The following is a 21,445-nucleotide window of genomic DNA, read 5'->3' as shown; positions in this document are numbered from 1 at the left end:
AGAGTAGGTTTGATGTAATACCAGCAACATTTTAATTTTTTTTTTTTTTTTTTTGAGACATAGTCTCACTCTTGCCCAAGCTGGAGTGCAGTGGTGCGATCTCTGCTCACTGCAACCTCCATCTCCAGGGTTCAAGCGATTCTCATGCCTCAGCCTCCCAAGTAGCTGGGATTACTGGCACATGTGCGCCACCATGCCTGACTAATTTTTGTGTTTTTAGTAAAGACGGTTTCACCGTGTTGGCCAGGCTGGTCTCAAACTCCTGACTTCAAGAGAGCCACCCGCCTCGGCCTCCCAAAGTGCTGGGATTACAGGCGTGAGCCACCACACCCAGCCTAAAGTTTTTTTTTCTTTTTTTTTTTTTTTTTTTTTGAGACGGAGTCTTGCTCTGTCGCCAGGCTGGACTGCAGTGGTGCAACCTCGGCTCACTGCAACCTCCGCCTTGCGATTGAGGCAATTCTCCTGCCTCAGCCTCCCAAGTAGCTGGGATTACAGTAGCTGGGATTACAGGCGTGCGCCTCCACGCCCAGCTAATTTTTGTATATTTAGTAGAGATGGGGTTTCAGCATGTTGGCCAGATGGTCTTGATCTCCTGACGTCGTGATCCGTTTGCCTTGGCCTCCCAAAGTGCTGGGAATACAGGCATGAGCCACTGCACCCAGCCTAAATTGGTATTATAAGTAAAAATATATCTCATTGCAAAACAAGTCTACATATGATAGAAATTAGTATTTACCAATATTTAGCATATACATAACAGTATTACATTCTTTACAAATTGTCTTCATTAAAACCACAAAAGGAAACAAATATGAATACCTCTTAACATATCTGTTAAGAATAAAACTAGAAAAAAACACCCTTTTGACAAACCATGAGTTTAATCCCCTACCTATCAAATATATCTTGGCAGTTTTATCAGCACATTAACATTCACAACTGTGGTAGGGAAGAAGCCACTTTTACTCAGAACCAAAGTTAACACTATTTTGCTAAAGTAGCTAATGCCATGATCTTATGAAGGACTTTTTTTTTAAGTTTCTATTCAATGGAGGGTTTTTTTTTTTTTTTTTGGTTTGTTTTTTTTTTAAAAAGATGGTCTCTGTTGCCCAGGCTGGAGTACAGTGGCATGATCATGACTCACTGCAGCCTCGACCTCCAAGGCTCAAGTGATCCTCCCACCTCAGCCTCCTGAGCAGCTGGGACCACAGGCGTGCATTACCATGCCTGGCTAACTTTTTGAAAATTTTTTGTAGAGATGGGGTTTCACCATGTTGCCCAGGCTGATCTAAGCATTTTATTTTTTTTTAATAACATTACATGTTAAATTGGTTGCATTTACTTTTGAATTCTTAATCTTTTGCTTGTTCTGTTCTACCAGTGTCTTGACAGTTAATCATGATCTTTGTACAGTAGATGCAGAACTAATTCTCAAGTTTGGCTGCATGTTAGTTACCATTTGGATGCTTTAAAACCCTACAGGTGATTCCAATGTGCAGCCAAAGTTGAGAGCCACTGTCTTAAGATTTCAGCAACCAATTTCTCACCCAGAATGCTACAGTAACTGAAACACTTAACTCTTTGGACATATGTTGGACTTGGTTAACTCTGGTGTCATTCCAAGTATTCTGTTCTAGCGCCAACTGTTAGGCTGTCTGTGCTTCTTATCAAGATTACTTCTAAAGTTCTTACTAAGAGAAAGATCCTTGCAAAATGGATCTGCTTTGATACAGATTGGGTTTCTTAGGACTTCTAAGGCACTAAAACCCCTTTGTAGGCATTTTCACACCCACATTGATGATTCTCAACCCTGGGTGCACATTAGAAACTTTAAAAAGCTACAAGGCTAAGGTCCTATCCTCAATCTTTGAATCTGAATCTCTAGTTACGGGGGGTCTCTCCGTATTTTTAAAAGCTCCTGAAGTGAGGATTTAATAATAGAATGCCAGATTCTTAATTCAGTAGCCCATATTTGTTTTTCATTTTACTTGAGATTTTTGTTTAACATCTTCAAGTTACATTACTAAGACTTCTAAATTTCACCCCTAATCAAATCAAGACAGAATAATCAAAAGACAACATTCTGAAAGTCAAGGCTTTAGGCATGGGCACATGTACTTCAAACAGGTATGAAATTACTAAGAGTCAGGCATAAGATACCAGCTTCCATAAATTTTATCTGACTGAAGATTACATCTACCTGTAAAGTTCAAAAGGACTGCTCCCCAACTAAGACATCTTTAAGTTCTCCCTCAGGTACTCACCTTAAAATGTTCTACAATTTTGATCAAAATCCAGGGCCCCACCCCAGACCTACTGAATCAGAATCTTCAAGAGGAGCTTGAGAATCCATATGGTTTAACAAACTTCAGGTGATTATTTTTATTTGCTTTTTTTTTTGAGATGGAGTTTTGCTCTCGTTGCTCATGCTGGTGTGCAGTGGCGCGATCAGCTCACTGCAACCGCCACCTCCTAACTCCAGGTGATTCTTATTATCAAACAAGTTTAAGAAAAACTCCTAATGGATAGTAAAAGAATACTTTGAGATGGCATAAGTGCAATAGCTATACCTTCACACTTAATTAGAACCGTGTGTTTTCCTATGACCAGCAGGGATTACTTTTAGTAAACAATGATAATGGCAAACTATCTGGTTCAAAATCATCTCTGCTCAGATTTTGTTCTTTTTTTGCCACTGATAGTCATTTGGAACTAGGAGGGGAAAAAAGAGTGTGTCACTTCATAGCTCAGTTTTCAGTTTCTCATATAAGCCATCCTGGTCAATCATGTCTGTGTGCCCATTCCAGCGGTGATAGGCAAGAAGTGCAGCATTGTGAGCTGCAATGGCACTCATCTCCATGGCACTTGCTGCACACTCTATGCCATTGAGGTAATAAAGTCGATCATGGAGAATGATAGAGGGGCATTTCTCTGGGGGCTTATAGTGAGGATACGCAAGCCATGGCTTCTTCACAGCATAATCATAGGACAGAAAGAGCTTTAAAATTTGTGCTTTAGTTAGAGTTTCTTGGGAAAAGATCTTCCAAACATATGTTCCATCTGTTGATGGCTCAGGATCTTCCTTTTCTCTCACAGAGGACACAATCCCAATACTGTTAATGAACAAATCTGAATTATCAGTGGTTAAAACTGTACTAAGGCCAAATTTATCTATGGGTCTAGAGCTAAAGATAGATGTATTCAATTCCCCCTTAACTAAAGTTGTCACTATATGTTGATAATATTGATGGAATTCCTCAATTGGAGGGTCAAAGTTGAGAAAAGTAATATTAGACATTTTTCGATTCAATGGAGTGGCCACCAAGACGATGTCATAGAAGTCTGAATGAGTCTCAGTTCCAATTTGGTAGACCACTTCATACATCTTTGTTGGATTTCCTAGAGGAAATAAGGCATTTATTTGTTCAGTGTTTTTAACATACCTTCTAAAAATAATTCTATACCTTCTTCATAATTTCTCTATAATTCTAAAGAATTGAAGAAGTTATATCCCTTAAGATAGCTGTCCCTTGCATTTTTATTACATTGAGGCCAATTTCTTACTCAGAATGTCAATAAGTACAAAATACAGAATTTTTACTTTTTAAGATAAGATTATTTTTCAAATCCAAGGAGTCATGCCACTGCACTTAACTACATTGGGGAATATTTCTTTTTTTTTTTTTTCTTTCTTTTTAGATGGAGTCTCGCTCTGTCACCCAGGCTAGACTGCAGTGGTGTGATCTTGGTCCACTGCAACCTCTGCCTCCCGGGTTCATGTGATTCTCCTGCCTCAGCCTCCCAAGTAGCTGGGATTAAAGGCGCCCACCACCAAGCCCAGCTAATTTTTTGTATTTTTAGTAGAGACAGCGTTTAACCATGTTGGCCAGGCTAGTCTCGAACTCCTGACCTCAGGTGATCCACCCTCTTTGGCCTCCCAAAGTACAGGGATTACAGGCGTGAGCCACTGTACCCAGCCCATTGGGGAATATTTCTATATGGCACAATATATACAATTTTAAGTTTCATCATTTTAGAACTGAGTAAGAGATGACAGAAGAGAGCAATCATTTTCTGCAGGGGAAATCAGGAACAATAAGACAGAAATTCAAGCTTACCTGTGTGCTTGGTCTTTGTTTTCTCCTCTATGTACATTACTGAGCCAGATATAAGATTGCTTTTGGACGCCTGCAGGAGCCCTGAGCAAACAAGTTTATTGCCACCTTCTACTGCCCAAAGGCCAGAATCAGAACAGGACAGTGACACTGCCCCTGTCAACAGAAAAAATGTGTTTTAATTCTGACTTTTAAGAGGCTCTCTACCCACTCTCCCTTCCCAATTACATGTTCTACTCTAAATGTCTCTAGACATTGCTAAATGGCCCCTGGGAGCAAAATCTCCCCCAATGAAGAATCACTGAACTAATGAAAGCTAAAAACCCCCTCCCCCTAAAAATCAACGTCTATATACACACAATTTTGCCAACAATGTCTGAGGTTCACAGAGAAAAGTAGCCTCCGATCCATGGCCTAAAGTCTAGAACCACCATAGCATCAGGTAAGCCCCTTTGTGAACTCATGTCCACCACTGTTCCAAGCCCTGGCTTACCCACAAAGGCATTGATGTCCGTGCTTTGGCCATAATTGACCCTCATAACAGGAGCAATCATTTCATTGAGGAATTTCTCAGAGAAGCCGGCCTTTTGCAAGGTTTCAAGAAGTGTTCGATTAAGCATTCCAAGGAAGTCATCTCCTCCTAGAGCATGAAGTAATTTTTCAACACTACTGAAGGCATAGTCATGAGATTGGTAGCGGTAGATCCTTTAGAAAAGAGAAATTTCCATTAAATACCAAACAAGATGTGGGGAAGGGGATGTATAAAGAAGGGAAATGGCGTCAAAAGATCAAACTGACATCCGAGTGCAGTGGCTCATGCCTGTAATCCCCACACTTTGGGAGGGAGAGGTGGGCGGATCACCTGAGGTCAGGACTTCAAGACCAGCCTGGCCTACATGGCGAAACCCCATCTTTACTAAAAGTACAAAACTTAACCAGGCATAGTGGTGTGTGCCTGTGGTCCCAGCTACTGGGTAGGCTGAGGCAGGAGGACTGCTTGAGCCCCGGAGTTCAAGGCTGCAGTGAACTGTGATCATGCTGCTGCACACCAGCCTGAGCCAGACAGTGAGACTGTCTCTTAAAAAAAAGAAAAAGAAAGAAAAGAAAAAAAAGGGAGAAGAAACTAAGGAAGAAAGAAAGAAGAAAAAGGAAAAATAAAAAGTAGAAGTAAGGCCAGGCGCGGTGGCTCATGCTTGTAATCCCAGCATTTTGGGAGGCCGAGACAGGCAGATCACTAGGTCAGGAGTTCGAGGCCAGCCTGACCAACATGGTGAAACCCAATCTCTACTAAAACTACAAAAATCAGCTGGGCGTGGTGGCGCACGCCTGTAATCGCAGCTATTCAGGAGGCTGGGGCAGGAGAATCGCTTGAACCCGGGAGGCGGAGGTTGCAGTGAGCCAAGATCCCGCCACTGCATTCCAGCCTGTGTGACAGAGCAAGACTCCATCTCGGGGAAAAAAAAAAAGTTAGAAGTAAAAGACTTTGTCTAAAGGTCACATGGCAAGTTTAAGGCTCAATCACAACTTGCCCACTCTGCTCTCAGTCACCCACACATGCACAGTCTCCACTGGAGCACATGTGACCCATTCACTGGTCTCTAAATATCCTTACATGTTGTATCCCCACCAGTGCACAAGCTCTTCTCTCCAACCTGAATACACTTCCCATTCCTAACCATGGAACATCTGTTCTTCCTTAACAGAACATGAATCCCACATTCTCTGAAAAGTCTTGCTCAGCTTCCCAGTCCACAGTTATATTATCTCCAAAAGCCTCTTAAAACAGCACCAGTGCCACTCATTCAACAATTAGATGCTTTCTATTATTTATTTTTTAGAAAACATCACTTGACCAAAACCAAAAAGAAAAATATCACCCAACATTTCTCTGCATTTTATGGATTTAAAACAACATTCACATAAATTAGTACATTCAGTAATTCAAACACAATTTTTCACATTGCAAATGGTACAAAGACAGAAAACGGGCTTAAATTTGGGATAAGTAATAAGGCACATGCAGAGATAAGTATAAGAATATAAGAAATTAAGAGCCAAGGAAAGATCCCTATCACTGATCATGGGAGGGAAACTTTCACATCAAGGTTCTTCTCTCAAAATGAACTGTACTTTTTTTACAGAACAAGGGACAGTATTATAACCATTTCAGTATTACCTACTAAAAGCATACTAAAAGTAGTGTAAGTGTAAAAATGTTAAATACATTTTTATTGGGAAAATTGATCAGATATCTATGCCAAAACTGAGAAACTAAAATAACACCTTCTAACCACAGCATTTGGGTCCCAGTCTTTAGGAGACTGGAAAAAGTAGGATGGAAACACTGAATTCTTCAGAAAAATAATAGCCTGGATATCTCATATCCAAAGAAGAGTGATCTCTGGCTAATGGTCAACAATGAGAAAACAGCAGTCAATTCAATAAGCTACTAATGATGCTGTAAGAAACATATTCCCCACCTGCTCCTGCCAGAGCTGCAACCTCACTCAAGCAAGTCTCCTTGGAGGGGGGTGAGATGAAACTATATACACAATATAAACAGAGAGCACTCTAATTGTTTCATGATACAACTAATTGTATTAGAATAAATACACTGCTGGGTGTGGTGGCTCATGCCTGTAATCCTAGCACTTTGGGAGGCAAAGTGGGGCGGCATCACTTGAGGTCAGTAGTTGGAGACCACCTAGCCAACATGGTGAAACCCCATCTCTACTAAAAATGCAAAAATTACCCAGGCGTGGTGGTGCATGACTAATCCCAGCTACTCAGGAGGCTGAGGCATGAGAATTGCTTGACCCAGGAGACAGAGGTTGCAGTGACTCAAGATCACACCACTGCACTCTACCCTGGGTGACACAGCAAGACTCCATCTCAAAAAAATAATAACAATAAATGAAAAAATAGAATAAATACTACTAAAAAACAGCACCCAGGTGAGGTAGCATGCACCTGTAGTCACGGCTACTCAAGAGGGTGAGGTGGGAGGATCACTTAAGCCCAGGGGCACAAGGCTGTAGTACATTATGGTTGCACCTGTGAACAGCCAGCCAACACACTTCAGCCTGGGTGACAGAGTAAGACAGGAGGATACCTTGAGGCCAGGAGTTCAAGACTAGCCTGGGCAACATAGCAAGACTCTGTCTGTACACAAAATGTAAAAATTAGCCAGGCACAGTGGTTCACGCCTGTAATCCCAGCATTTTGGGAGGCTGAGGTAGGCAGATCGCTTGAGGTCAGGAGTTTGAGACCAGCCTGGCCAACATAGCAAAACCCCATCTCTACTAAAAATACAAAAATTAGCTGGGCATGGTGGCGCATGCCTGTAATACCAGCTACTTGGGAGGCTGAGGCAGGAGAATCGCTTGAACCTGGCAGGCAGAGGTTGCAGTGAGCTGAGATCACGCCACTGCACTCTAGCCTGGATGACAGAGTGAAACTCCATCTCAAAAAAAATATGTATTAAAAATTAAAAATTACCCAGGCATGGTGAGGCATGCCTGCAGTCCCAGCTACTCAGGAAGCTGAGGCACGAGGATCACTTCAGCCCTGGTGGTTGAGGCTGCAGTGAGCTGTGATCGCGCCACTGCACTCCATCCAGCCTGGGCAACAGAGTGAGACCTTGTCTTAAAAAAACAAAAACAAAAACAAAAGAATAGTAATTGTTAAAAATATAACTGGGGCCAGGCACAGTGGCTCACGCCTGTAATTCCAGCACTTTGGGAGGTGAAGGCAGGTGGATCACCTGAGGTCGGGAGTTCGAGACCAGCCTGACCAACATGGAGAAACCCTGTCTCTACTAAAAATACAAAATTAGCCGGGCATGGTGGCGCATGCCTGTAATCCCAGCTACTCAGGAGGCTGAGGCAGGAGAATTGCTTGAACCTGGGAGGCGGAGGTTGCAGTGAGTCGAGATCGCACCATTGCACTCCAGCCTGGGCGACAAGAGCAAAACTCTTGCCTCAAAAAATATATATATAAAAATATATATATTTTATATATAATATATATCATAGAATATTATGATATATAAAATATATCATAGAATATATAATATATATAAAATATATATTTTTTATATATCATATATATGATATATTTTTATATATCATATATATGATATATTTTTATATATTATATATTATATATAAAATCTTGTAGTTTCTGCTAGTCTGCTGAAACAGCTTTTTTTATTTCAGATTACATTTGTATAACCCCTGATATTTATTTATTTATTTATTCATTCATTCATTCATTTATTCATTCATTCAATAAATGTTGTGGAGCATCAACTCTCAGTCAGGCACTATTCTAGGTACTGAGAATACAGAGGCCAACACGAGAAAGAAAAATCCTGCGCTCATGCATCTTAGGTTCTAGTTGGGGAAACAGTTAACAGGTTGGAGGATGGAAGTGGTAAGGAGAAAAATAAGGCCAGACACGGTGGATGACGCCTGTAACCCCAGCACTATGGGAGGCTGAGGCAGGTGGATCACCTGGAGGTCAGGAGTTCAAGACCAGCCTGGCCAACATGGTGAAACCCCATCTCTACTAAAAATACAAAAAAATTAGCCTGGCGTGGTGGCACACACCTGTAATCCCAGCTACTCAGGAGACTGAGGCATGAGAATCGCTTGAACCCGGGAGGCGGAAGTTGCAGTGAGCCGAGATCGTGCCACTGCACTCCAGCCTGGGCAACAGAGAGAGACTCCGTCTCAAACGAAAAAAAAAAGGAGAAAATAGGTCTGAAAGGAAGACTAGAAATGCATGGGGTTAGAAGGGTTGAAATTCTAAATAAGATAGTCCAAAAACAAGAGTGGTCAGTAAAAGCCTCACTGAGAAGGTGATATAGAGCAAAGACCTGAAGGAGATGAGGATGCAAACCAGGCAAACACCTGGGGGAAAATATTTCAGGTAGTGGTAAAGGCAACGCAAAGGTCACATGACAGAGGCTTGCCTGGCACATTCAAGAAATAATGAAGCAAGAGCAGCTGAAGCAGAGTGATCTGGGAGAACAGCAGGTGGTACAGCCAGAAATGTTACTGGGGAGAGGAAACTTCCAGAATGGCAGAGGAAGGACCTCTGGAAATCTGCTCCTCCATAAAAGCTATGAGAATACTGCCAAAAATGATCAACATTGACTCTTTCAGAGCTCTGCAGATAAACCAAAGCCTTTCCAAGTCCAAGGAGTATTTATTTAAGAAAAATGTCTGGCCAGGCATGGTGGCTCACGCCTGTAATCCCAGCACTTTGGGAGGCTGAGGCAGGCGGATCACTTGAGGTTAGGAGTTCGAGACCAGCCGGCCCAACATGTTGAAACACCATCTGCACCAAAAATATAAAAAATCAGCCAGGTGTGGTGGTACACTCCTGTAATCCCAGCTATTCAGGAGGCTGAGGCAGGAGAATCACTTAAACCCAGGAGATGGAGGTTGCAGCGAGCCAAGATCGCGCCATTGCACTCCAGCCTGGGCAACAAGAGGGAGACTCCGTCTAAAGAAAGAGAAAGAGAGAAAGAGAAAAAAAAATAAAATAAAAAATAAAACCAGCACACTTCCAACTGCAATGTGAAACCAGCAAGCTAGAAGCCACTGGAAAGAACACAACAAGTTTGTAGCTCCCAAAAAGCACTATCCTCAGAGAACTGTCAATATTTGACCTATCTGGCAGCTCCCAAAAAGCTCTAGCCTGAAGGCTTGTCTTTATTCGACCTGATTCAGAGTTCACTCTATGCAACAACCCCATCCTGAGGGCATGTGTCTATGTGTCAAAAAAAAAAAATGTGGCAATTGTTTAACATCACAGACGCCGGAGGCTATGATATCAATAGAGGCTAAAAGAGGCTAACCAAAAAAACTTTTAAAAAAAGGCCAGGTGCAGTGGCTCCCCACCTGTAATCTCAGCACACTGGGAGGCACAGGCTGGATGATCACTTGAGGTCAGGAGTTCGAGACCAGCCTGGCCATCATGGCGAAAACCCATCTCTACTAAAAACACAAAAAATTAGCCAGGTGTGGTGGTGCATGCCTGTAGTCCCAGCTACACAGGAGGCTGAGGCACAAGAATTGCTTGAACCCAGGAGGCAGAGGTTGCAGTCAGCCAATATAGTGCCATTGCACTCCAGCCTGGGCAACAGAGCGAGACTCCATCTCAAAAAACAAAAAAAAAAAAAATTAGCTGGGCGTGCTAGTGCACATCTGTAGTCCCAGCCACTCAGGGGGCCTGAGGTTGGAGAATTGCTTGAGCCCGGGAGGCAGAGGTTGCTGTAAATGTACTGCACTCCAGCCTGGGCAACAGAGTAAAACCCCATCTGAAAAAAAAAAAAACCAGACATACAGATCCTCAGAACAAATAAGAAAACCCAGAAATAAACCTTCATGAATATGATCAAATGATCTTGACAGAACTGAAATACACAATTCAACAATAATGGAGACTTCAATATCCCATTTTCAATAATGGACAGTTACTGAAAATGACAACAGTGTATTAGTTCGCCAGGACTGCCATAACACAGTACCAGAGACTGGATGGCTTAAACAAAAGCAGCTTTATTTCTTACAGTTCTGTAGGCCAAAATTCCAAGATCAAGGTGTGGGTGCGTTCAGTTTCTTCTGAGGCCTGTTTCCTTGGCTTGCAGATGGCCACCTTCTTGCTGTGTCCTCACATGGTCTTTGTGTGTTTCTTCTGTGTCCTAATCTTTATTTTTTGAGACAGAGTTTCACTCTTGTTGCCCAGGCTGGAGTGCAACGGCGCAATCCTGGCTCACTGCAACCTCCACCTCCCAGGTTCAAGCGATTATCTTGCCTCAGACTTCCTGAGTAGCTGGGATTACAAGCATGCCCCACCACGCCCGGCTAATTTTTTGTATTTTTAGTAGAGAAGGGGTTTTGCCATATTGGTCAGGCTGGTCTCGAACTCACAACCTCAGGTGATTCGCCCACCTTGGCCTCCCTTCTGTGTCCTAATCTTAAGGACACCCATCAAATTGTTTTAGAGTCTACCCTAATGACCTCATTTTTAACTCAATCACATATTTAAAGGCCCTATCTACATATGCAGTCACATTCTGAGTACTGGATGGCTAGTGTTTCAACCTATGAATTTTGGGGAAAATAAATTTAAAAATAAGGGACGGGAGTACAGAATCCTTCTCAGTCACAAAACAGATTTTGGCTATAAATTTCTATCAATGAAATAGAGAGCCACTGAAGGTTTCTGAGCAGTGGAGTGATGTAATGAGCCTTAGATTTTAAAGAACTACTTTGGCTGCTAACCCGAGAACAAATGGTAGCAATATAACAGTGATGGCAGATGATTTAGGAGGTGTATTGGTTTTCCACTGCTGCTGTAACAAATTACCACAAACTTAGTGGCTTAAAACAACACAAATTTATAATCTTACGGTTCTGTAAGTTAGAAGACCAAAGTCAGTCTCTCTAGGCTGAAATCAAGGTGTGCACAAGGCTGGTTCCTTCTAGAAGCTCTGAGGGAAGACTGTTTGTCTTTTCCAGCCTCTACAGGCCACCTGCATTCCTTGGCTCGTGGATGCACACCCCTTCCTAGCATCACTCCAATCTCTTCCTTCCTGATCCTCCTCCTGCCTCTCTAAGGACCCTTGTGATTATATTGGGCCCACCTGGATAATCCAGAGTAATCTACCCATCCTTAACCATATCTGCAAAGTCTCTTTTACCTCAAAAGGTAACACATTCACAGGTTCCAGGGATTAAGACATGGACATCTTGTGGCAGGGGGCAGGGGAGAGGATTATTCAGCCTATAACAGAAAGCTACTCTAGCAATCCAGACAAAAAACAGTGGTGGTGGCTTGGAACAAAGTGGTAGCAGTAATCCTGGAGAGAAGTAGTGGAACTCTGGACATATTTTAAAGGCTGATAGAATTCAAGATAGAGTGGGTATGGGAAATGAAAGAACAAAAACTGACTCAAAATATTTGGTAGGAGTAACTGGAAGGAAGAAAGGGTGTTTATAAAGCCTTTCCCTGTAAGTCCTATCAGTCTCAGATCAAGAAGTGTTAAGGATCTTACAAGTCCCCAGAAATGCACTAACTTGAGAGAGAAAAATAAGCTTTAACCTAGTCTACAAGCCAAGATATCTCAACAGGAAGCCATCAGTGGACCAGAGATTTCAATTCCACAAACATCTGAGTAAATATCTACTACATTCTAGTTACTGTGCGTAGTATAGAACACAAGTACATGCTATACACCATATAATAAGGGATGTTTGAAAAGAAAGATGAATGTTGATTGAAGTATTAACGAAATGCTTTGTTGAAAAAGTGAGATAAAAGGTTGGACTCGGGAGTAAAGAATGGCATCCGGCTGAGTGCAGTGGCTCACGCCTGTAATCCTAACACTTTGGGAAGCCAAAGTGAGAGGATCACTTGAGCCCAGGAGTTCAAGATCAGCTTGGGCAACATGGCAACACCCTGTCTCTACAAAAATTTAAAAAATTAGCCAAGCATGATGGCACATGCCTATAGTACCAGCTGAGGCTGGAAGATGACTTAAGACCAGGAAGTCAAAGCTGCAGTGAGTTGTGATTGCACCACTGTACTCCAGCCTGGGTGACAGAGCAAGACTTGGTCTCAAAAAAAAAAAAAAAAAAAAAAAATTTAGTAAGAATGGCATCCAACTAGAACAACTACATAAATGTATGTGCAGAACTGGAAATTAAGCTAGCTAGTGCCAATGTCAGGGGCTGCAGGATTTCCACCCAAGTACCTCCAACAGCAGAGAATGAATGAATGCATTATTTTCGAGTATTGCCTACCACAAGCTTGAGCCCTCTTTTGAGTGTCATGGTTTACTACTGTTACATAGGTCTTTTTCCACCCTGTGTATACTTTGAAATGGAGGTGCAAAATGAAAATGTGACTCCACAAGGCTGGTCAACAAACCCCCTGAAGGTTTCTGCAGAAGATCACACAAGCTACTTTTGAGAGTACTAACTGTACTCTGATATATATATATATAAGGATCACTTGGGCCCAGGAGATGGGGTTTCACCAAGTTGGCCAGGCTGGTCTCAAACTCCTGACCTCAAGTGGTCCACCCACCTCAGCCTCCCAAAGTGCTGGGATTACAAGCGTGAGCCACCGCGCCCAGCTGAGAACTACTGTTTTAACTGAAATGGAGGGTAACTGGTTCCAAGTTCCTCTTTGGTAATCTCTGTGACTTCTAATCCTGGTTTTTGTGACATTCCAGAATATTTCTAACATGGGGTGATATTAAAAATATTTAAGTGGTACACACGAAACAGAAAGCACACTGGCTGTGGAAGTGGAACTAAACCAAGGCTTCCTGCTGAGGGAAGGAAAGAGGGGTTCTTTGGGTAGGGGAGATGCCTCCCCACTAAGGAAAGCAACAGTTTCACCACTCCAGCAGTATTTCACTACTGTTTTTTCTTTGATTTTTCTTTTTTAGAGACAGGGTCTTTTGCTCTGTTGCCCAGGCTAGAGTACAGTGGCACAATCGTAGTTCACTATAACCTCGAACTCCTAGGCTCAAGCAATCCTCCCACCTCAGCTTCCTGAGTAACTGGAACCACACAGCACCATGCCCAGCTAATTTTTTTATGTTTGTTTGTTTGTTTTCTGTGGGGTTTTTTTTGTTTGTTTGTTTTTTGTTTTTGAGAGAGTTTCACTCTTGCTGCCCAGGCTGGAGTGCAATGGCACATTCTCAGCTCCCTCCAACCTATACCTCTTGGGTTCTACTGATTCTCCTGACTCAGCCTCCCGAGTAGCTGGGATTACAGGCGCCCGCCACCACACTCGGCTAATTTTTTGTATTTTCAGTAGAGATGGGGTTTCACCATGTTGGCCAAGCTGGTCTCGAACTCCCGACCTCAGGTGATCCACCCACCTCGGCCTCCCAAAGTGCTGGGATTACAAGTATGAGCCACCATGCCCACAGCCTGTTTTTTGTGTTGTTTTTTTTTTCAGACGGAGTCTCACTCTGTCATCCAGGTTAGAGTGCAGTGGCATGATCATAGCTCACGGCAGCCTCAACCTCCCAGTCTCAAGTGATCCTCCCACCATAGCCTCCCAGGTAGCTGGGACCACAGGCACATGTCACCACACTTGACTAATTTTTTTTTATTTTTTGTAGAGACAAGGTTTGGCCATGTTGTCCAGGCTGGTAACCAACTCCTGGCCTCAAGTGATCCTCCCACTTCAGCCTCCAAAAGTGCTGGGATTACAGGCATGAGCCACAGCACTTGCCCATATTTCACTACTTTTAACAACTGGTACATATTGGCTGAATAGCAACAACCTCTCCAACTATCTCATAGGATTTGATAAAATTATCAAACAAGATTACATAATCTTGATTTATTGAAATAAACAGAAACGTATAATGCAATATTAGCAACATAAAAGTCAGTGCCATATAATCAAACATTTAAAATGGGGGTAATTCCATGAAATTTGTAAATTTTTTTTTTTTTTTTTTGAAACGAGTCTCGCCCTATCACCCAGGCTGGAGTACAATGATGTGATCTCAGCTCACTGCAAACTCTGCCTCCGGGGTTCAAGTGATTCTCCTGCCTCAGCCTCCCAAGTAGCTGGGATTACAGGCGCGCACCTCCACGCCCTGCTAATTTTTGTATTTTCAGTAGAGACGGGGTTTCACCATGTTGGCCAAGCTGGTCTCAAACTCCTGACCTTGTGATCTACCTGCCTTGGCCTCCCAAAGTGCTGGGATTACAGGCGTGAGCCACCGTGCCCTGCCCGTAAATTGTTTTTTAAAGTCAAAAACAGTATAACCTATGTATCCCCTCACTGGTTCTTTTTCCCAGTTCTGTAATACCTTGAATTCACTTCAAAAGTGATTTCTTAGGCCAGGTGCGGTGGCTCACGCCTATAATCCCAGCACTTTAGGAGACCAAGACAGGCGGATCAATTGAGGCCAGGAGTTCAAGACCAGCCTGGCCAACATGGTAAAACCCTGTCTCTACTAAAAATACAAAAATTATCTGGGTATGGTAGCACATGCCTGTAATTCCAGCTACTCAGGAGGCTGAGGCAGGAGAATCACTTGGACCCAGGAGGCAGAGGTTGCAGTGAACCGAGATTGCGCCACTGTACTCCAGCCTGGGCAGCAGAGTGAAACTCGTCTCAAAAAAAAAAAAAAAAAGTAATTCCTTAATTTCTCAAAGGGCAATTCTGTACATGTCAAGCAAGCCACAGATAAGAAAAACAAGGCTGGGAGCAGGAGCTCACGCCCGTAATCCCAACACTTTGGGAAGCCCAGATGAGTGGAACATTCGAGCCCAGGAATTCAAGATCAGCCTGGGTAACATGGCCAAACCTCCTCTCTACAAAAAAAATACAAAAAATTAGCCAGATTTGTTGGCACGTGCCTGTAGTCCCAGCTACACGGAGGCTAAGGTAGAAGGATCACCTGAGCCCAGGAGGTCCAGGCTGCAGTGGACCATGATCACACCACTGCACTCCAGCCTGGGTGACAGAGTGAAACCTGTGTCAAAAAGAAAAAAAAAAGAGGGCCAAGCGTGGTGGCTCACGCCTGCAATCCCAGCACTTTGGGAAGCCGAGACAGGTGGATCATGAGGTCAGGAGTTCAAGACCAGCCTGGCTAATACCGTGAAACCCTGTCTCTATTAAAAATACAAAAAATTAGCCAGGCATAGTGGTATGCGCCTGTAATCCCAGCTACTCAGGAGGCTGAGGCAGGAGAATTGCTTGAACCCGGGAGGCGGAGGTTGCAGTGAGCTGAGATCCCGCCACTGCACTCCAGCCTGTGCAACAAAGCGAGACTCCATCTCAAAAAAAAAAAAAGAAAGAAAAGAAAAACGATACACACAAGCAGGGCTGATGCCATCGGAACTTGATCTGCCTGCTGAGTATGCAGTACCATGTCACCCACCTTCTATAAAGTGACTGGCTGTCTCTACGCAAATTCTATATATTTCCTTAGTTGTATCTTGCCTGTCTCTCCACTAGAATATATATTCTTGAGGACAAGGACATGTTGTAGGTCCTATATTCTCAACATAGAACAATGCCTGGCACCTAACAGGCACTCAATATTGGGTGAATGAATGAATGGCTATTTAAAAACCATACGCACTGTAGCTGGACCTAAGGTACCCACGGGAAAGGCAATTAAGGAACTGACATAAGAATGATGTTGAGAAAGAAAACCCAAACTACCATAAGTTAGAGAAACCAGAGTATATCCTGCTTAACTCTTTTTTTTTTTTTTGAGACAGAGTCTGGCTCTGTCCCCCGAGCTAGAGCGCAATGGCACGATCTCAGCTCACTGCAACCGCAACCTCTGCCTCCCGTGTTCAAGCGATTCTCCTGCCTCAGGTTCACAAGTAGCTGGGATTACAGGCATGCACCACCACACTGGCTAATTTTTTATATTTTTTGTAGAGACAGGGTTTCACCGTGTTGGTAAGGCTGGTCTCAAACTCCTGACCTCAGGTGATCCACCAGCCTCAGCCTCCCAAAGTTCTGGGATTAGAGGCATAAGCCAGTGTGCCCAGCTCTGCTTAACTCATATTTGTCCTGTTCAATACCTGGTCATATGACACATTTTTGGGTTTTTTTTGGTTTTGTTTTTTTTTTGCCCCTCAAGATGGAGTCTTGCTCTGTCACCCAGGCTGGAGTGTAATGGCGCGATACTGGCCTCCAGTACCTAAAACTATAAACCAGCATAAAAATTAGCATGTGCCAGCCGGGCACAGTGGCTCACACCTGTAATCCCAACACTAGGAGGCTGAGGCGGGAGGCTGAGGCTGATCACGAGGTCAGGAGATCGAAACCCCATCTCTACTAAAAATACGAAAAATTAGCCAGGCGCAGTGGCAGGCACCTGTAATCCCAGCTACTGTGGAGTCTGAGGCAGGAGAATCACTTGAACCGGGGAGGCGGAGGTTGCAGTGAGCCAAGATGGCGCCACTGCACTCCATCCCAGGCAACAGAGCAAAACTCTGTCTCAAAAAAAAAAAAAAACTAGCACATGCCAACAGCTTTAAAAAAAACAGATTGTACCCTTCAAAATTAGACTGGCTATTTTATGTTACTCTTCCTGATTACCAAAGCGATGCATATTCACACACATAAAAAAATTGTTTAAATATAGAAAAGCATAAGGACGAAAAGGAAGCACCTGAATTCTTACTACCCAGAACAGTGCTAGAATGTAAATTCTTGGAATATGGAACTTTTACTCTACTTCAGGCTGTTGGTTCACTGAAAACATGTCACTATTAAAGCCCATTTAAGTTTTCTGATCCTTTCTACAAGCTCTTACACACATTATCTCATTCATATACACAATGACCAGCATAGCACAGAGATTAAGAGTGAAGACTCTAAAGCCAGACTGCCTGGGTGGCAACTCCAGCTATACCACTTACGATGTGGGTGAACTTGCCTCTTAAAACCTCTCTGCACCACCACCTTCTGCATCTGTTTAAAGAAGCTAAAAACAGTACCTACCTGAGTAAGTTATCATAAGAATTCAAGGCATCTAACAGCATCTGGCAACACTAAAAAAGCATTTGCAAAATACACTTCGGAAGCAAAAATAAACCAACCTTTCAATTTCCAAGCAAACAGTCTGCATGGTTTCTACAAAACATTTTGCCTAACAATGTTATAAACAGGCCTTGCAGTGAGGTAGAAAATGCTTACAAGAAATTATAATTCCTCAAGTTCATCAAGTTTAATTTAACCTAAATTAAAAGATCTTAGGTTAAATGGAAGGAAAAAAATTACCTCATGAACTTGTCTAACACGTCCTCTACCCACATGTGCATACGGAGGGACTGAAATCCATAGCGCCAAACTAATTTAATCACGTTAATTATGAACCAGTTGCTCTCCTCAAATACCAGAGCCTCTCCATTATATATCCCCAGTAGGCCACCAGAGGCCTGAACAGTAGAGAGACCTGCAAAAACATAAAGCGCAGCTTAGTCAGTGGTGTCTATGCTGACCAAATGAAAGAACGTAATCTGAGTGAATTTGGGGCTTCCCTCAGTTCTCCGGAGACACATAAAGGAGCTCTATCTTTGGACAGTGTGAAACACTATACTTTCACTACACTGTCCAAAAGCAGATGTGCTAGGCGATGGGTCAGATGATCATGTAAATATTAATATATCAAAAGTAGATATATTTTTACCTGGCTATTTTTTAGTCTAAAAAAACTGGATAGTCAAAGGAAAAAAGCCAGAGTAGCAATTGAATTCAATTTAAAAACAAAGATGTCAGACATGTATCTTCATGGCATAATTTGTTCTGGGTATACCTTTGCCCTCGTGGAAGAAACTGAAGCAGAGGCAGCATCTACAGAGGATGTGGAAGGCAGCTGAGGGGAAAGAGGCACTTCCATTCCTGTGAGAATCCTATTTTGCAAAACTGGATATTTCACATAACTGGAGGGAAGCCAAAGTTACGAAATACTCTCTGCCGAAAGGGCCTGCAGTGGCCTGTCAGACTTTCCCCATGACGTATCCAGCTCCTCTGCTGTCAGGGTAGCAGTTGCACGTCCCAAGTTCTACGCACATGTCTGCATCCACAGCTGTGTGAGTGAGTTTGTTTTGTTTGTGGTGGTTTGTTTTGACAGGGTCTCACTTTGTTGCCCAGGCTGGAGTACAGTGGCACAATCAAGGCTCACTGCAGCTTCTATCTCCCAGGCTCATGGGATCCTCCTGCCTCTGCCTCCCAAGTAGCTGGGACTGCAGATTTGTGCCATCACACCAGGCTAATTTTTTTATTTTTAGTAAAGACAGGGTCTCACTATGTTGCCCAGACTGGTTTCTAACTCCTGGGCACAAGTGATCCTCTGCCTCGGCCTCCCAAAGTGCTGGGATTACAGGCATGAGCCACTGACCCCGGCCATTGCCATATGTGAGTGACTTTGAGCCAGACACTTCAAGACTCTGGGTCTCATTTACCCAGCTGCAAAATGATCACAATGAGGTGACTATCTCCAAACCTTCTCTGATTCTTTAACACAAGTTTAAGAAGTTTAAGAACAGACAACAGAAGCCGGGCACGGTGGCTCACCCCTGTAATCCCAGCACTTTGGGAGGCCAAGGCAGGCAGATCACCTGAGGTCAGGAGTTCAAGACCAGCCGGGCCAACATGGTGAAACCCCATCTCTACTGAAAATACAAAAATTAGCCGGGCATGGTGGCATGCACCTGTAATCCCAGCTACTGGGGAGGCTGAGGCAGGAGAATCGCTTGAACCCGGGAGGCAGAGGTTGCAGTGAGCCGAGATCGCACCATTGCACTCCAGCCTGGGCGACAAGAGCGAAACTCTGTCTCAAAAGAAAAAAAAAGACAATGGCAGCCATTCCCACCCCCACCCTATGGCTGTAATTCCAGATAACTAGTGATACAGATAACTAGTGTCCCATTACAGCAGAACTGCTCCTAACTAAGGCAGTACCAACTAACAAGAAATTGAGGAAAACAGTTTTACCAACGTCTCTGTAAGGCAATTAACAAGGCAGAAGTTTCAGTTCTCCATCTGATAAAAATATCTGGGGATGTCACACAGTAATCTGGTGAGCTCCAAGACCAAAATTACATACCCAAGTCTTTGACAAAACGCTTCATGTGCAGATTTAAAGGATGGATGACAGAACCTCCTGCCTCATATTCTTGCCCCTGCACCATCATGGTAGCCAGACGGCCCCCGACCTCTTCTCTTTCAAACAGGTCTATCTTCACATCTTTCCCAAATTTCTGCCGCAGGTAATAGGCTGCTGAAGTGCCACCAATTCCAGCTCCAATAATCGCTATGAGGGAAAAAAACAGAAGATTATTTTTTCCCCTTTTACCAGCTCTGTGAGTTCTTTTGTTTTTGAAAGACCACTAATAGCGGAGGTTGTTACTCAAAGCTATTACCAACAATTCGGTGGGGAAGAGTGACACCTGCAGCGAAGGTCTAACTCCCTGAATCTGGACAGACACTGCCCCCAGACAAAAGCAGTAGATTAATTAACATATTGACATTAATTCGATTTTTTTTCCAGATGCTCAAAGATTCTCACAGGTCTTTATGGAGGAATCAAGGGACCTGCACACCCTTCTTGATGCCCAACTCACGGGCACATTAGAGGTCGACCTTTCCAGCACGCATCCAGCACGCATTTTTAATAAAGTGACGGCCATTTATGCCTAGCTTTGTTGTGTCTAAATTCAATGTAGAGAGGTTAATGATATCGAAGAACACGACTTTAAAGGAGGGCGGGAGGGAGACAGGAAGCAAAAAGCCAAGGCTCCTGACACTGGAAAGAGAATATAGATTCTTTCTGTGGTTGTGTTAGTCCTAGGCAGAGAAATTGTGCAAGCCAGGCGCCTCTGAGAGCAGGCCGACCTCAGCAAAGCGGAGCTGGGGGAAGGGGGTTCAGCCTCCCAAGGGGAGCAGACAGGGTCAGCTTGTTTTCACTCCTCCCTGTGCTGTGTCTGCGTGAGCCTGCAATCTGGCCGAGCGCCCCAGGTCGAGCCAGAACACTGGACTCTTCACCCTCAGTGTTCAAAGGGAAGATAGAAAGAGGAACCTAGGCCTCCAAGGAGCCCCAGGCCTAAGAGACAGGAGCTACAGGTACGCTAGGCGCCTGCCTGCCCGCCCGCCCGTCCCCGTCCTCTCCCATTCCTCAAGTGGGCACCTCTCCACGCCTGGGAATGCACAGTCCTATTCCGAGCAGAGCTGAAAGCCGCCCTGAGATGTGAATAGGGGAAAGCGCGACCTGCGCGGCTGACTCGGCCTGCACCGCTGGCCTGCGTCGCGGCTGTGGGATCTGGGCGCACTGCGCAGCGGCCGCCCGGCGCGGGGCGCGCTCCAGCTCCCTCCCGCGCCTCCACCTTCTCGCCTACCGATTTTATCTGGCGGGGCACGCAGCTCGGCGCCCTCGGGGCATCCGCAGCTGCACAGCAGCAGCCACAGCCCCAGCAGCGAGGAGACTAGCTCCGCGACGGCGCGCCCCATGGCCTCCACAAGCTCTGCAGCTAGCCTCGAGAGCCCCGCAGTCCTCCCACATCTGCGCGGCTGCGCGCTCCGCCCAGCCCCGCCCCCAGGCCGCCCAGCCCCCGCGAGCCCCGCCCCGACCCCGCCCAGGCGCCTCGCCCCGCCGGTCCCCTTAGTCCTGCAGGAGCTCCCCGCTCTGGGCTACTCAGTGCCCTAAGCACCCTTCCGCCTCGAAGCCCACCCTCCTTCAGAAGACGTCGAAGGCAGAAGCTGAGGCTCGCCTCAGCTCTCCTTCTCCCTCCCTATTCGGCTGAAGCACCTTGGTTCTT

The 21,445-nt window shown here is 44.4% G+C and overlaps 1 protein-coding gene across 1 annotated transcript; it reads right to left on the bottom strand.

Annotated features, from left to right (window-relative positions):
- Positions 1 to 862: 862 nt before the first annotated feature.
- On the bottom strand, positions 863 to 21,212 carry PCYOX1 (prenylcysteine oxidase 1). Its single transcript, XM_003908779.3, has 6 exons — positions 21,026 to 21,212; positions 19,738 to 19,944; positions 17,910 to 18,084; positions 4,609 to 4,820; positions 4,119 to 4,271; positions 863 to 3,399 (listed from the first exon to the last, which is right to left on the bottom strand). Exons 1-6 carry the CDS (start codon positions 21,135 to 21,137, stop codon positions 2,741 to 2,743), a joined length of 1,518 nt encoding a protein of 505 aa, XP_003908828.1. The 5' UTR covers positions 21,138 to 21,212; the 3' UTR covers positions 863 to 2,740.
- Between the last annotated feature and the right edge of the window lie 233 nt (positions 21,213 to 21,445).

The sequence above is a fragment of the Papio anubis genome, chromosome 14 (genome assembly GCF_008728515.1).
Source record: "Papio anubis isolate 15944 chromosome 14, Panubis1.0, whole genome shotgun sequence".
NCBI lineage: Eukaryota > Metazoa > Chordata > Mammalia > Primates > Cercopithecidae > Papio > Papio anubis.
The sequence above is the reverse complement of the archived record's forward strand: the minus strand, read 5'-3'. Positions and strand labels throughout refer to the sequence as shown.